The sequence below is a fragment of the Echiichthys vipera genome (assembly GCF_963691815.1).
Source record: "Echiichthys vipera genome assembly, chromosome: 11".
NCBI classification, from domain to species: Eukaryota; Metazoa; Chordata; class Actinopteri; order Perciformes; family Trachinidae; genus Echiichthys; species Echiichthys vipera.
In genome coordinates this window covers 5,063,096-5,078,972 of record NC_139836.1, presented here as the reverse complement: position 1 = coordinate 5,078,972, position 15,877 = coordinate 5,063,096, and the positions used below count along the sequence as shown (strand labels likewise).

The 15,877-nt window shown below is 43.8% G+C and overlaps 2 protein-coding genes across 2 annotated transcripts in view; one reads left to right on the top strand and one right to left on the bottom strand.

The window, feature by feature from the left end:
- The window catches only part of nt5c2a (5'-nucleotidase, cytosolic IIa), a 29,453-nt gene extending 23,994 nt beyond the window's left edge, over positions 1–5,459 (top strand). Inside the window, exons 15-17 of the mRNA XM_083922838.1 lie at positions 248–308; positions 1,450–1,626; positions 1,724–5,459. Coding sequence (XP_083778964.1) covers positions 248–308; positions 1,450–1,626; positions 1,724–1,960 — 475 coding nt within the window. The 3' untranslated portion in view covers positions 1,961–5,459. The remainder of the gene's footprint in view (positions 1–247; positions 309–1,449; positions 1,627–1,723) is intronic.
- Positions 5,460–13,090: 7,631 nt separating this feature from the next.
- borcs7 (BLOC-1 related complex subunit 7) lies at positions 13,091–15,856 on the bottom strand (the record flags this gene model as incomplete). Its single annotated transcript, XM_083922843.1, has 5 exons — positions 13,091–13,404; positions 13,521–13,541; positions 13,721–13,764; positions 14,226–14,288; positions 15,725–15,856. 5 exons carry the CDS (start codon positions 15,854–15,856, stop codon positions 13,353–13,355), a joined length of 312 nt encoding a protein of 103 aa, XP_083778969.1. The 3' UTR covers positions 13,091–13,352.
- Between the last annotated feature and the right edge of the window lie 21 nt (positions 15,857–15,877).

Genomic DNA, 15,877 nt, shown 5'->3' with positions numbered 1-15,877 from the left:
CTTCTCAGCATTTTATTCAAACGGTTTCCACAAACATACCAACTACACCAGTCTCACACTGATCTACTACAAGTAACAAAGTGCTAGTTTTTACTCCAGTGAATAGAATTGTCCAGTGCTGTCTTGTGGTTTAACAGAAAGTATAGACATTTGCAGCCTGTTATTTAAACTTGCCTTGCAGGGCTTGATGTGGAAACTATATTTTAAATAGAGCTGCGCTCACAGTACACCTGTGATTTGTCCTCAGGCATCTGGACAGCAGCAGCAATGAGAGGCCTGACATCAGCTCACTGCAGAGACGGATTAAGGTACAACTTCCTCCAACACCAGTGAAGTCCACCAGTCAGCACTATTCCCAGTTTGTATGAATGTTGTGGCAAATGCCTGTCACAGCAGAAGAGCTGCATTGACAGACATTCACAACTAAATGATATTGAGCCTGGTTTCAGCACTCAACACTACAATTCCTTCAACTAATAGCAGCAAGGCACAGGTAATAACTGAGGCTACTCTGAACGCTGCTTTGATACTTGGACCCTGGTGGGTCGACTCTTGCATCACTTCTGAGTGTCATTCAGCTTTCCCGTTCACATTGGTTGAAAGCTGTTGCAGCTCTGGGACTCTGTGACTCTGCTGCCGGCTCAGAGGTGTTACAGATTCCCCGTTCTGTCTCTGTGCCTTTTACACAGACGCCGGGGGCGTAATAAAGGAGCAACAGCCCTAAAACTAAAAGGCAGTGTGATAGGAGCAAGTCGGGTTTTCAAATGATATTTACCATTTGATAACCATACACGGTACTATTGACTCTGAATCTTGCTAGCTAACGTTAGCTTTCTGTCTTCCAGCTGAGGTTCTATGAGCTGAGCAGGCTATGAAGGTCTCCTGCCAAGTTGTATCTAAAGATGTTTTCACACCTGTAGTTTGTTTGCTCTGGTCCGCTTTGGTTTCACAGAGAAAAATCCAAGTGAACCTAAATGCATCAGTTGTGAGTGGGAACAATTAGGTATCCAGGTATTAGTCAAACCCTCAGGTGTTACCAGGGAGACTGAGTAATGACTCTTGAAAAATGTTGATTCTTTTTATTTCTTTGGCATGTGGCTATGGTATAATCAGGATTGGACATTAATTAATTTGTGATTATGGACACCTCCTCAGGGATTATCCCATTATCCCAAACAGAAAAGGCCGGCGCAGGAGATCAAACTAGACTATAGTCACACATTTGGACTTACTGAGTCTCACAGTCTTGAAATAGGTGACACAGTTCAATAGTTTATATATCCATGTAAGGGCAATGGGATGGCCAGGCTCAACACTCAAATTAAAGATAAAGTGTTTTTCCTGCATAGAAATGTTTTGTCTGCTGCCAAAAAGACCAATGGTGGCCGCTGATATCCTCAGGATTCAGGATGTAATAATATATCCGGCATGTCTGCGTGCTCTTTCCAGAAAGTCACCCATGACATGGACATGTGCTACGGCATGATGGGAAGTCTGTTCCGCAGTGGATCCCGACAGACCCTGTTTGCCTCCCAAGTGATGCGCTACGCCGACCTGTACGCCGCCTCCTTCATCAACCTGCTCTACTACCCCTTCAGCTATCTGTTCAGGGCTGCACATGTGCAGGTGAGCTTCACTCTCCCTCAGGTCCATGTCTGTGTCAGTCATCTGCACTTCATGTACTTTTGATTAACGGCCCCACATTCAAAATCCTCCCTTCCAGATGCCTCATGAGTCAACAGTGGAGCACACCCACGTCCGCATCAAGGACACAGAGTCGCCGCTGGCCACGCGGAACCGCCACGACGTGGACCTCAAGGAGATGGAGTGTAAACGGCACCAGCTGACTCGATCCATCAGCGAGATTCAGCCCCCCCACTTCTTCCCTCAGGCTCCGCAGGAGATCACTCACTGCCACGATGAGGATGATGACGAGGAGGAGGAGGAAGAGGAAGAGTAGATGCTGGGAGACGAGCAGAGGGGTCTGCAGATGAGGCTTGCTGTCACCATCCAGTACATTGTGTTTTCATGTTTATCTTGATCTTTTCTTTGATTTTATCGAGAGAGTCGGGTTAGATTTCGAAGAACGGGTACACTACTGTTGATTCAAGTGGTCTTGCTGGAGTTCTAAAGTGAGTTTCGGTCCATATCTATTGTTAGTGTGAGATTCAGGCAGTGGCAGTGAGATTGCAGTTGTGCTTACAAAGTGAAAGAGTAGAAGAAACTAAAACTAAAAAGCACATTAGAAAACAAAAACGTTCAAAATATACCCCGAAAAGCGACACCACTTTCAAGCTGGTTGCCCAGTTGTAATGGAAACGCGAATCCCTATTGTGCCGGGCTGAGGGACCGAGCTGACCCGAGCCAGCCCATGTGTTTGTAAAGACAGTACAGGAGTCCAGAGCCAGAGCACTGCCATGCTCCTCACTCCTCCTTACCTGACTCCTCCAGATGGATTGATTCTCATTTGCTCAGCAAATCCATCTGGGAACTCTGGTTTGAAGATCTTTTGGGAAGGGGTGAAAATACTGGTTGCTGATTGGATAAACAATCTGTCTGTCACCAACATATGGGCCAAATCAACCAATCAGATAAATTAAGCGTATGACGTGCTAACAGCGTCGGGGCAGAGCTCAGAAAGTAAACAACATGTTATTGCCATTTGTGTAACGTGAATTTACGGATCAAAGGCCCAATTTCAGGAGCCCGGTCCATATTCAACAGAAGGATCCAGAGAACAAAGAGTTAGTGAGCGGCTGCTCCATAGCTGCTCATCTCATCCGTGGAAGCCTCCATGTTGTTTACGCTGAACAGTCGTTCTCGTTTCGTCACTTAAATCCACCTCAAAACCAACACTGTTTGGTTCGGTCGCCAAGTAAAATTCAATGGAGCTCAGAGATCAGGATCGTCTCAGGAGGCTACACTCCTGCACCATAGCGCTCACTTTAAAACATGCTTAACACTGCGGGGGAGAAGTTAACTCACCCGATCTTAAAAGAACAATCCACCCTAAATCGCTGTTAAAACAAACACGTCAGGCACACACTTTGGATTTCTGGGACGGTATTGTTTTTTGAGGTGTCCAAAGAATACTGGCCAAATGTGGAGATGTGATGACTCCCTTTATTTAAGAAACTGTGTGAAATATAGGAACTAAATAACAGCCCACCTCAGGGTGGATTTTTACTTGAAGAAAAGGGAACTGTAGTTTGTATATTAAACACAGCCGCTGACGCTGGACTCCATAAGAGAATTTTCTGTCATGCAGAGAAATTGAGGTAAAGCTGCTAACATCATATCACACGCTAACAGCTCAGTATTTCGCTTCAGCATGTCGTAAAAATAGGACCACATTTCCCATAAGCCACCCTGAAAGCCTTACTGTTATATAGCCTGTGTGCAGTCTCTTTAAAATGTCATGTAGAAAGGACACCCTGCACCACGGTTACTGCCTTATTCATTTTGCTTCTGAGTGAGTTTGAGGTATTGCTAAAGGATTTTTCTCACCATTAATCATCTGAAGAAAAGACAGGTGAAATGTATGGAAGCCCATTTCTGCCATAAAACTACTAAAAAGACACCAAGTGAATGCAAAGACATCCAGTAGTTATGAGAAGTCAACATATACAGAAAACAAAGCACCAATGGGCTCCTACCTTTGGGATTGACTTTGGTAATCCACTGTAATGGACTTTACTATGAGAGGAGCTGGTACAGGGACCAGTAGGTAAGTCTTTAAAACACTCTTTTAATAAACTCTGGCTTCACTAACTACGCTGTTGCTGCTTTGTTTTCTGTGTAGGGACTCATCTCATGCTGCTGCAGAGGTTTGCTGTTATTTTGAGCAGTATTAGTGGTTAAAAAAAGACGTTTGAATGCCTTCACCGTACTGCCCCGAGCTAATCAGTGTTAGCCACATCCGGCTGTTAGAGACTCTCCGGGATATCTCAGTTAATTATTCATACACCAAAAAAACGTCTTGATGGCTCATTTGATGTGTGCAAGTGTCAAAAAAAGACCATGGGATGATTTTACTCCGGAATTTCACTTTAATTGTTGTCATTTGTCTCTTGGTTTGTTTTTTGTTTTCACATGGCAACGTTCAACAGCGGTCCAAAGTTGCAAAGAAATGTCATGTCAGGGCAAAATTGATCTCTGATTAGTTAGAAATTGTACTGGGAGAGTTTGCCTCAGGACAGATCTCCTTGTTTTTTTACTGTAAAAAAAAAAAAAAAGTTATTTAGCTTCATCACCGCTCCAGGTCGACCCACGACTCATTTTCTCTGCTTCTCGGCCACACGTCAGGCTTTACTTAACCTCTGTCTGCTGTAAACGTGTGAAAGCCTCCAGTCATCCTTTCTGTGTTATGACGGTGTGTGACCCACAGTTGTGAGTCAGTTGTTTGGGTTGCTGGGTTGATGTGTTCACACTGTAAACGGATCACTCCAGGGATGGATCAGAAGCAGGACAAGTTTGTTTGTTTTGTCTCGCATCTGCCCAAACAAACTGGACTTTGGTGTTTTGTTCTTTTTTGTTAATTCAAGTCAAACTTATGACATAATAAATTACGAGTTAGTCCGACTTTGGACTTTGGACTTTTCACAACTAAGGTGGAAATGATGAGACACTAGGGCAAACTTCCTGTGATCCTTTTTTTTCTCATTAGGAATATTGTTGCATGCATGAGTGCTGGTGGCGACGGTCTTCCACGTAGAGGTGAAGCTGCTGTAAACACGCTGTTACTGTAATCTGAGAGGTGGACTGTGCTGTTACTGAGTGCCACTGTAGCGGCGGATACTGTCAGCATCACGAGGGTGCAGAATTATCTTAGTAAATCTTTGTGCTGATGTGGTTGTTTTTCTTTGAGGGTTAACATGTTTTTATGTTACTGCTTTAATTTGAAAGGACCTGTGATGTAACAGGAGCTCTTTTCCTGCTGGAATGATCACAAAGTATTGATCCTGAGACGAGGTGGACTGTGTGGGTTCTAGCTCCACACAGCAACATGGAGATTACATTTGTTGAAGATGCCTCGTCCTCTTTGGATCCAAGAGACATATTTGGACTTGTTGAAATGTCCTGCTGACAAATAGTTTGACCTTTTTCCGCCCCATTGCACCTTGGGATGTTCATCCTGTTGATTGAGTATGGGGGCAGTAGTAAACTGTGTTACTCCGCTGCTGTTGAAACAAAGGTTTGAGAGCAAGCAGCACCAATGCGTTCAGTTCTTTCACTGATTCATATTCATGTCATTTCACAACTGTTGAGCATGCCGGTTTGCTGTTCGCTTTGATCATCAGACATAATCAGGTGTAAATTGAACCAAATGAATGTGAATAATTTTACCAGCAATAGTTGATGCATGTTTTGAAGTTGCATTTTTTTGTTGCCTTGCTTATGTTTTATTTGAAATGTTGCCTTTGTTGTGAAGAATGTTGAAAGCAGCGATGCTGCTGTTCAGGTGGTTTGTAATAAATTTTCTGATCTGATATTGTAGTGGAGTTTTAATGTTTGGTAAAAGTAACTCTGGTGTCCTGTCAGGGTTCCCACGTGTTGTCCTTGAAAATAATGTCAACATGCGATCATGGTGGAGATCAATATCGGAGAACAAAAGTATTCATTCTTAATTTATTCTGAAATACTGTTATTCTTTATAATTTGATAGAATATCCTCTGTGTCTCTACCACTGTTGTACTAGCATGTTTTTTTCATAAATAACCAAGGCACTTCAACAAAAACCTCTATTTTGTGAAAAAAACAGTGATTTAAAATTAGAGATCACTTTCAGATCCCTCCCAGTTATTGGTGTTAATCTGCACCTGGTGACAGTTGACTTCATTGTTGGACACACCCTATCTATCTGCAGCTCTCCTGGTTACTTTGAAAGATGGTGATCTGCTCTAAGGAGACTGAAACCCTGAGACAGCAGGTTGTCCAGATGAAGGCCAAAGGGACGACCCTCTCAGTCATCAGAGAGAGGTTGGGTGTTCACAGTCTGTGATTTCAAGAATACTGAAACTTTACAAGGACACAGATTCATTTAAGTCCCTCAAAAAAGGCCGGTCGTCCACTTAAAACAAGTGCACCAGAGGACAGGATTATGAGAAGACTCTCAATGGGGAATCACTTCAACACTGCAGCTGGAGTTGGTCTCCAGTTCAGTGCTGAACAGGACAAGGATCTGTCTCCGCACAGTGTCTCATCGATAAGACTTTTGGACTGAAACCCACTCTGCAGTGACCAAACCTCTCACCAGCAGAAAGAATAAAAAGGCTAGACTTGCCTTTGCTGAGGAGCATGTTGTGTGTACAGAGGAGAACCGGTCCAGGGTGACTTCAGCGATGAGAGGACGTTCAGTTTATTTGGGTCTGATGGAAACATTATGTTTAAATGTTTATGGGTCCCTCCTTCAACACTGTCCTGTAGCTCTGGATCCTCCACAGAGGGGCACTGTGGGACAGTAAAGAGCAGGGGTGGAAGTATCCTGAAGTAGAAGTACTAACACCGCACTTTAAAAATACTGTTACATGTAAGAGTCCTGTATTGAAAATGTTGCTTAAAGTCGTGATCCATAAGGATTAAGGTACCATGTTCATCTGCAATGACATCTTATTGCCAAAGAGGACGCTGCAAACAACGTATCAAATCTGAGAAATTACAGCTTCAAATGGTCTGAAAGGGGAATACTTTTCAAGTTAATAAGCTATCCGGTGAATTAGGATTGCCTGTGCTCACCAGTAATTATTGATCATGTCCCAGCTGGTATGGAGGGATATTTTTTAAAGTCCTAATCCGTAAGAATTGAGATGCCTTAGCCATTTCTCAATTTGCGTCCTTGTCCGTACTTGTGTTTTCGTGCACTTGTGAATCCGCCCACTTTATCGAGTCTGCATCGGAGGTGACTTGTGTGGACTTCAGACAGCCAGGTGTCCCAGAATGCATTTCACATAAAAGGCCGCACTGCGTCCTCCCGTCCTCTGACATGTGGACTCCGAACTTGGAATACTTACTATTGAGAAACAGCCCTTGTTTCTAGCGTCCTCTGTGGCAGTAAGATGTAACTGCAGGTGAGCCTGTTCTTTCAGAGTCTCCATCTATGTGTGTTGACTATTATTATTATTATTACCATTATTATTTTTCTCTTTTGTAAACTTAATTGAGGCACATTCACTTCTCTGCTTCCAGTCCGTCCACCTTTATGTTCCCCTCTTAAATCCAGACCCACACACACACACATGTTCCTATTACACTTCTGTCCTTACTACAAGCCTGACTCAGAAGTTGGAAGTTCCTGATTTCCAATTACAAGTGAACGCAGCATAACCGTTAGTGACGATCTGGTCCGACAGACCAACCTCTGTCAGCAGCGTCACTAACATGGAGGCCTCTCTACATCCAGAGAGGGAATGTCTCCACAGACACTCAGACTGGAATATTAAACAAAAAGACAACAAGTGCTTTCATTAGTGGGTCACATGATCAAACACTGTTGTGGTAACTCACTCTTTGATAGACAGGAACTTAACACACTATTAAATAGATTAAAATCTTATGGATTATATCATTAAATAAAAATATTAAGTATAATCAGCATATACATTATTCATTCATCAACCCATCATCTTCAACCGCTTGTCCCTGTCGGGGTCGTGGGGGTGCTGGAGCCGATCCCAGCTGACATCGGGCGTGAGGCGGGGTCCACCCTGGACAGGACGCCAGTCTATCACAGGGCACATAGAGACGAACAGAGACAGACAACCATTCACACCTACGGGTGATTTAGAGTCATCAATGAACCGAACACCTGCACGTCTTTGGACTGTGGGAGGAAACCGGAGAACCCGGAAAAAAACCCACGCAGACACGGGGAGAACATGCAAACTCCACACAGAAGGGCTCCAAACTATCATTTCATAAATGACACGTTTTGTGTTCCAAATGAATGAAATATGTACGTGATACTTGAGTAAATACCCAATTCCATTCCACCACTGATGATGATGAGTGCGCGGAGAAACGAATAATGCAGATGCTTACGACTTTCTGACTTTTATGTGAGTTTAGTTAAAGAGTCCCATGCTCTTCCCCTCACAGTCGCCACATCACAACCCAACTGAACTATGGGAAACCATCATCAGCTGTCACATCTGTCGTCATCCCTCGGTTCACACCTGGACAATCCAGCACTGAAGCTGCTCCTTACGGACACTGCATGGGGGGACCTGGCTGGATGCCTGAGGTGTTCCCTGAGGAGCCTGTCCTGTCCCTGGACCTGCATCCTCCCAGACCTTGGGGCTCTGATAAGACCACAGGCTGTCAGAGAAGAAGAACATCATTTAGACTCAAGGTTTATGAAGGGAGCTGGAAAAGACTTGAAAGGCTTTTAAAGGTTTAACCTCTTAATGCTCCGATGGCATGCTGACTTTGTGTCTTTCAGAGGCTGTTTTAAAGTTTTATGATAGACCCATGCCGCCGATTTGGCGCAAAAAACATGTCTGTGTCTCTGAAGATCGAAGATCAAAGATGAGAGTGTAGGGCAGGGGTGTCAAACACAGGTCCGTGGGCCAAATCTGGCCCGCGCTGTGATTATATTTTGCCCGCAAGATCATATCAAGGTTCTCTGAGAGCTGGCCTGTGAGTAAAAAGCACATACACGTCTTTTCTGTTAACAAACATGAGCATCCATGCTACCAGTCTCTGCAGACACACTTAATCCACCCCTCCCCAAAAACGACCAAAAGAAAGATGGAGAACAGGAGCTTTCAGCAGCGGTGGGAGGCAGATGATCTGTGTCTGAAGGTAAAGAGCTGTTTGTATCGTCTGCAGAGCCACCGTGGCTGTAACCAAAGAATCAAACATAAGAAACACCACGACAAGAACAAGGACCTGCACTGAAAAGGTTCCACGTTACACATCTGGAGAGAAGGGAAACACGCACATTTGCAGCCTTTATTATTGTTTTTTTTAGTAAATATTGAGTATGGCCCGCAACTTTGTCCCAGTTTTTAAACTCGGCCCACTGTGAATTGGAGTTTGACACCGCTGGTGTAGGGTAACTGTCAATCATTTTTGAATTTGGCCAATCAGAGGCCTCCACTCCTCTGTCAATCAGACAGATTGCAGTGCGGCATTTCAAAATGTTTGTAAACAACAGGTATCAAGACACTTCCGGGTGGCAGAACGTCAGCAGCTTCACTGACCTGAAGCTGACCAGCTGCCCCTTTAAACAGTGTTACACAGTTAAAAATGAAAATGTGTTGTGTTTGGGGTTGCTCCGCCTGATATACAGCAAAATGTGAAGGGTTTTATCGATTTCCCTCAGAAAATACTAAATTTATCCAGAGGAACCTGTAGGTGAGGAGGTTAAAGTGAGTGAACGTCGTTAAAAATACGAGTGCTACAGAGAAGATCGTAAGACTGTGGAGGAGGAGGAGCCTCTTCTAACCTGGCAGACTGGGAACAAACCTCCATCATCGTGTTTGTGGATGAGTTTTTGTTTAAATTCTATCAAACTTTCTGTTTAACCTACAAATATAAATGATGGTGTTATGTTTAGACTTAATTTGATGGTGTTAAACTAAAGTCTAACTTCTTATATTTGTAACCAGATATGGTTTTAAGGACCTGATTTATCTTTGTGTGAACCAGAGTCGTCAAAAGGACGCTAACACCGCTGAATTAGCCGCGTGCTAACCCTTTATTTCTCCTCTCCGTAAACACTGGGAGCTGCTGGTCGTCCACATTAAACTCAATGCTTTCAAAACATCCAGGACCAAAGTTCAGTCCTTCACAATAAAATGAAACGCTTTAACAGCTCCAAGATAAACCGTAAAGTCGTCTTAATTTACATTTTTAATGTAAACCACCACCTGAGCCGCTCAGGCTGAGCGTCGCCCAACGTTCTTACTGCTTTCTCTCATCAACGTCACTTTAGTTTACTAATTTGACGTGTTAATATTCATGTACAAATGTGAAATTTACCTTGTAGATTCTTAGTGTGTAAATAAATTTTACTGGTGCAGATCATCCAGTAACTCAAGCCAAAGGGCTCGTTTACTAGTGGTGCCATCGGAGAACGCTTCAGCTTTTACCACCCAGAAGAACAAGTATTATTGTTGTGACCTCATGGTGACTTGTTGTGTTGGGACAGTAAACATGTATTTGCATGCATCTATTTGAATATTTCTTCACACTGGGGTCCATAATCTTTACATTACATAAATTGGGTCTGACTGTTAAGCTGAGACTCCTATGGATTCGATTAGCCCAACTGTTTTGATCAAAGACGGTATTAAAAATGGATTGAGCGTCTCCGTCGAGGTCCGTTCTCTCAACTAGATCCAATCGTCCTCACCTACGGGAGTCTCCATCTTGTCAGACTTTGACTCCGCCTCATTTCCTCTGACCAAAAAAGAAAATGGCCTGTTTAACATGGGGGTCAATGAGAAACTGCTTTATTATGAAACCTGCTCCTAGTTGACACTAAGAGAACTGACGTTTTTGAAACTTCCTGATTGGATCAAGCAGGAAGTCGCTGGTGACGGTGTTAGTCTCCGTGAAGGCCATTTCAGAGTTTGAAACGAAAATAATAAGTATTTCTGTTTCTGATACATATACCATCAACAGACATCTCAACTGTCAGCCAGGCCTACATTTAAAAAACTGTGGGGTCTGTTAAGAATAAAATATTCATTGATTGTTGCTATGCAGCAAGAAGTAAAAATACAAAGAAACCCTTTTTCCATCCCTTTCTCCTTGGTGAGGACATTAGAGGTTAGTAACTATCCGCGTGCATGGTCCTGCTGACTGTAGGGACGTCACTGAAGGCCAGCGTGAGTCCGGTCCTGGAACAGGTCCTCAGCTCAGCAGCAGCACACTGTGCTGTGGACACGTGCAGCATGAGGTACCGGCACTCAGCAGCACGACCTCACACAGGGACACGCTGTCAGGGTCAAGCAGCTGTTCGGCCTTCAGGCTGCTGATAAGTGTGCCCCTTTGCTCCTTATCACGGCTGTGAGCTGACGATGCAGCCAAGGAAAGGCTCAGCTGTGTGGAGAAATGTTCTTTTCATCTAGACTTCCCATGTCCTCTTCCCCCGCTGCTGTGAGACTGTAGAGTGTACCCCCACAATAATCACTCTTTCTCAATCTTTAATTATAATAAAAGAATAAATGGATATGTATCTCTGCAGGGATGGGTCTCATCTTTTTAATCCATCGTTTGAATGTAAAAACGACAAGACTGGGTACGCGTCACATCATCTGGAAGATCGCTCGCCTGGTGTGTGTCTGTGTGTCTGAGTGTGTGTGTGTCTGTGTGTCTGTGTGGCCTGTGCCCAGTCCCCACTTCAGCAGTTGAACTTATTCAAGAGTTTCATTCTGTCTGCTATAATAACTAAATGTATAAAAATGAGTCAAAGACAACCTGAACAACACTTTTACTTGGATCCACCTTAAGAAGAGCCTCTAAAGGCAAAACATTGGCTTCTTTTTAATCCCTGCACCGATCAATCTAGAGATTCTGGGCTAGTTCTGCTTCCCTAACATCTTTTTTTTCAGACGAGCGGAAAGACAATGCACTTTACTTCACTCTGTCTGCTGATTTCTCTTAAATACACCAGTGTTAATAATGCCTTATTTGGATATTTAAACATAAAATTGCGTCTCATTGTAAGTGGCCTGACTTCAGTCCTATCTATATTCTGAAGGTTTCTACAGAGGGCTTTGCTCACATATCATCCAGAGGCTGATCCAGACCTATTTCCCCTCAAAGGAAAACTATGGGAGGCATAAATCAGACTTAATAGCCCACAAAGAACACGTCTCTGAGACTTTTTTGGGAAATGTTACATGTTTGTTACACCCCCCCCCCCCCCGATTTTGCTTACGTTCAGTTCAATAGGCCTTAGAATAGATTAGTTCAATGTCATTGAATCAGCTTAATTATCTGAGCAGATCATTATCATTTTTCTGATTGTGACACATCACAATAGGTTGTCCATGACAACTTTAAGGTTAAAACCCCACATTATTCACGTACCTAATGTGTTTCATATGGCTTTGTTCGTCAAATGTGACCCCGAACAGGTTAAATGTAATAAAGGACTTGTGTCTTACCTCGGAAACAATAGATTTTTAAAAGGAGCTAGTTGTGTCACGTGTTCAGGCACACGGCTATCCTGGGAAATGCTGGATGTTCCGTCATTTAAAGGGCGTGTGACACCTGTGTCATCGTGGGTTCTAATAAACAACATTTTAAACCTAAAAACACGGAGAACATTTTTTAATGGCTGTGAACTGCATGATTCATGGAGTGATTAAACTAAATTAGATATCCAAACGCTTTTGACTCTAATCTGTCAACAAAATGAAAGAATTCTGAACGTTGCTTTATCCAATGTTCACATTCCTCTCGTGGAAGTGTACGTATAATTGCCTTAAAGTGTAATTCTAATCAGGACAGTTTTATTTTTGTGTATGAACTATTAACAGAGAAATCCTGTTGAGTCGCTAACAGCCGGATGTGGCTAACAGGGATTAGCTCGGGGCAGTACGGTGAAGGCATTCAAAGGTCTTTTTTAACCACTAATGCTGCTGAAAATAACAGCAAACCTCTGCAGCAGCATGAGAAGAGTCCCTACACACACAACAAAGCAGCAACAGCGTAGTTAGTGAACCCAGAGTTTATTAAGAGTGTTTTAAAGACTTACCTACTGGCCCCTGTACCAGCTCCTCTCATAGTAAAGTCCAGTCAAGTAGATTACCAAAGTCAATCCATTCTCATGCTGCTGCAGAGGTTTGATGTTATTTTGAGAAGTATTAGTGGTTAAAAAAGACGTTTGAATGTCTTCACCGTACTGCCCCGAGCTAATCACTGTTAGCCACGTCCTGCTGTTAGCACCTCTACTGGATTTCTCCGTTAATAGTTGTTACACAAGACCATGGGCTGATTTTACACTACCCGTAGCACACACATGTAATAAAGAAGTGAAGCTTCGGTAAAGCTCCCTGACTGTCACGGTCCTCCAGGTGTGCATTTCACTTCACTCACAACGTGGTATTACGAGGGGCAACCATGACACAGACTAGGTATTTAATAAATTACTGTAATACAATTGATCAAAACATTTGACATAACTTGAGAAAAAAAAACAGTACAAGGTTCTAGCATTGCAGAACAATTGCTGCGCACACAGGCACTGTGTTTGACACAGAGGAGCACATCACTTCCAGTCCGAGCTGCAGCAGCCAGCAGTGTGTTACAAAGATCATCCGTTGTTACCCCCTCCTGATGAGACAGAGCTGTTAACACGGGGTCCTCCTGAGGGAGGGGCTCGTCCTCTGCTGCTCCGTCACTTCAGCAGGTGTCTCAGCTGGTCCTGCAGGTTTTTGGAGTGTTCCACACTGCAGGGCGGAAAGGAAGTGAGTGTACGTCATGGGTTAGTGTTATGGCTTACTGTTGGGACAGTGATGCAGCTGTTTCTACTCAAGCATAAACAGAGTGGAGTGTTTAGACTCACTTCTTCTGGATGGCCTCCTGCCTTGGTGACGGACACACACACACGCACACACGCGCACACACACACACACACACACACGCGCACACACACACACACAGACACACGCACGCACACACACACACACACACTTTTAGTATTCACTTCCAGTTTAAACAAAAGTATTACATGTTTGTAGTGAAGAATAGCGGACTGGTACTCACTGGTATTGTAAATGTGTGGTGATGATTGACATTTTTCTCAGACTCTAGAAGAGAAATAATAATGATGTGTAACCGTGGATCATACAAACTTCTTCATTTGGTAACAAGCACATATTAGAAAGCTCTCTATCCAGCTGTTCAGTCTGACGTAACACCCTTTCAAAATACGATTTCCGGGTCCAAACGCTCCAGTGAAACAAAACAGACAACAACGGCCGAACATGTGAACAATTGCGATCACCTCCTTCATCAGTTAGACGTCTTTTTCTTCCATAAGAAAGAGGTCAAATGACAATTACGCTGTTTTAAAAAAAAATCTGTTCAAACAACGGGGAGCACGGCACTGTTGCGTTGTAGAAATACGAGGCTTGGACCGTCTTTGACCCGTAAATCATATTTTGAAAAGCTGTTACGTCCCGTCTTAACAGCCGGATAGAATGTAATATTTTTCATTGTGACGCTCTTAGAGTTTGTGGTATCAATGACTCGATATTCTGATACTTACATCCTCGGAGTGCAGGATGGCGTCCTCCTGAATGACCATATTTCTCGCTGCTTGACCAAGAAGCTGGAAGAGACATTAGCAATAAAATGGCATTTAGGGCTGCAACTGAATTTCATTACCAACAAATCTGCCAATGATTTTCTCCATGAACCTATTGATCGTTTCCTCTGAGAAATGTCAGTAAACAGTCAAACAAAGAAACGCCTGAGTTGATATCTTCAGGTTGCTCGACAAAATACTCAGGTCAGAGGGATAGTAAGTTTTGGTCCGCACGCCCCCAGTTTGGAGAAGTAGGCAGCAGGACAGGTGATCAATTGGCATGGATTAGCTCGGGGCAGCAGGCTACACAGTGGTGTAGTGGTTAGCACTGTCGCCTCACAGCAAGAAGGCTACAGGTTCGCATCCCGGCCTGGGCCCTTCTGTGTGGAGTTTGCATGTTGTCCCCGTGTCAGCGTGGGTTTTCTCCGGGTTCTCCGGTTTCCTCCCACAGTCCAAAGACGTGCAGGTGTTCGGTTCATTGATGACTCTAAATCACCCGTAGGTGTGAATGGTTGTCTGTCTCTGTTCGTCTCTATGTGCCCTGTGATAGACTGGCGTCTTGTCCAGGGTGGACCCCGCCTCACGCCCGATGTCAGCTGGGATCGGCTCCAGCACCCCCGCGACCCCGACCCCGGGATAAGCGGTTGAAGATGAATGATGATGATGAGTACGGTGAAGGCATTCAACGTCTTTTTTAACCACTAATTCTGCTCAAAATAACAGCAAACCTCTGCAGCAGCATGAGAAGAGTCCCTACACACAAAACAAAGCAGCAACAACGTAGTTAGTGAACCCAGAGTTTATCAAAAGAGTGTTTTAAAGACTTACCTACTGGCCCCTGTACCAGCTCCTCTCATAGTAAAGTCCATTCAAGTGGATTACCAAAGTCAATCCAAAATGAAGGAGCCCATTGGTGCTTTGTTTTCTGTGTAGGGACTCTTCTCATGCTGCTGCAGAGGTTTGGTGTGATGTTGAGCAGTATTAGTGGTTAAAAAAGACGTTTTAATGCCTTCATCGTACTGCCCTGAGCTAATCACTGTTAGCTACGTCAGGCTGTTAGCGACTCTACCAGATTTCTCCAGTAATAGTTGATACTCGATGGCTTATTTGATAAGGATGTTCTCTGCTCTCATCAAAGCCACCTGACACCAACACTAGAAAGATGTTGTTTGTCAGTTGAAATAACGGTAGTTTGCAAACGGTAACGTAACGTAACTAAACGTCCTGTACCTTTATTATTATTTAGCAGAACTGAACCCTGCTAGCAAGTTCACCAAAATAAAACCTACAGCTCAATTTTCAAAGTGAAATCCCTACTTTTTGGTGTACCGGCGATGCTTTTATTTTGAACATGCCATTTCCGTTTGTTCTTTGTGTTGCTATTAGCCACAGTAGCTAGCGTGTGCAGATGAAGCTGTGAGCACTTTTTCACTGTGATTAAAACACTCGGGTCGTTTTACCTCCTGACTGCGGGATCCCTTCAGCACCTGGCGGGTCAGTGCGATCACATCCCCGCTACAGGAGCCCACTTTGTCCGATAATAAGCCTTTGACAGACTGGCCGAACCTGGGCTGGGACTCAGCTGACGCCATTTTGTGTTTTGGCTAGCGATG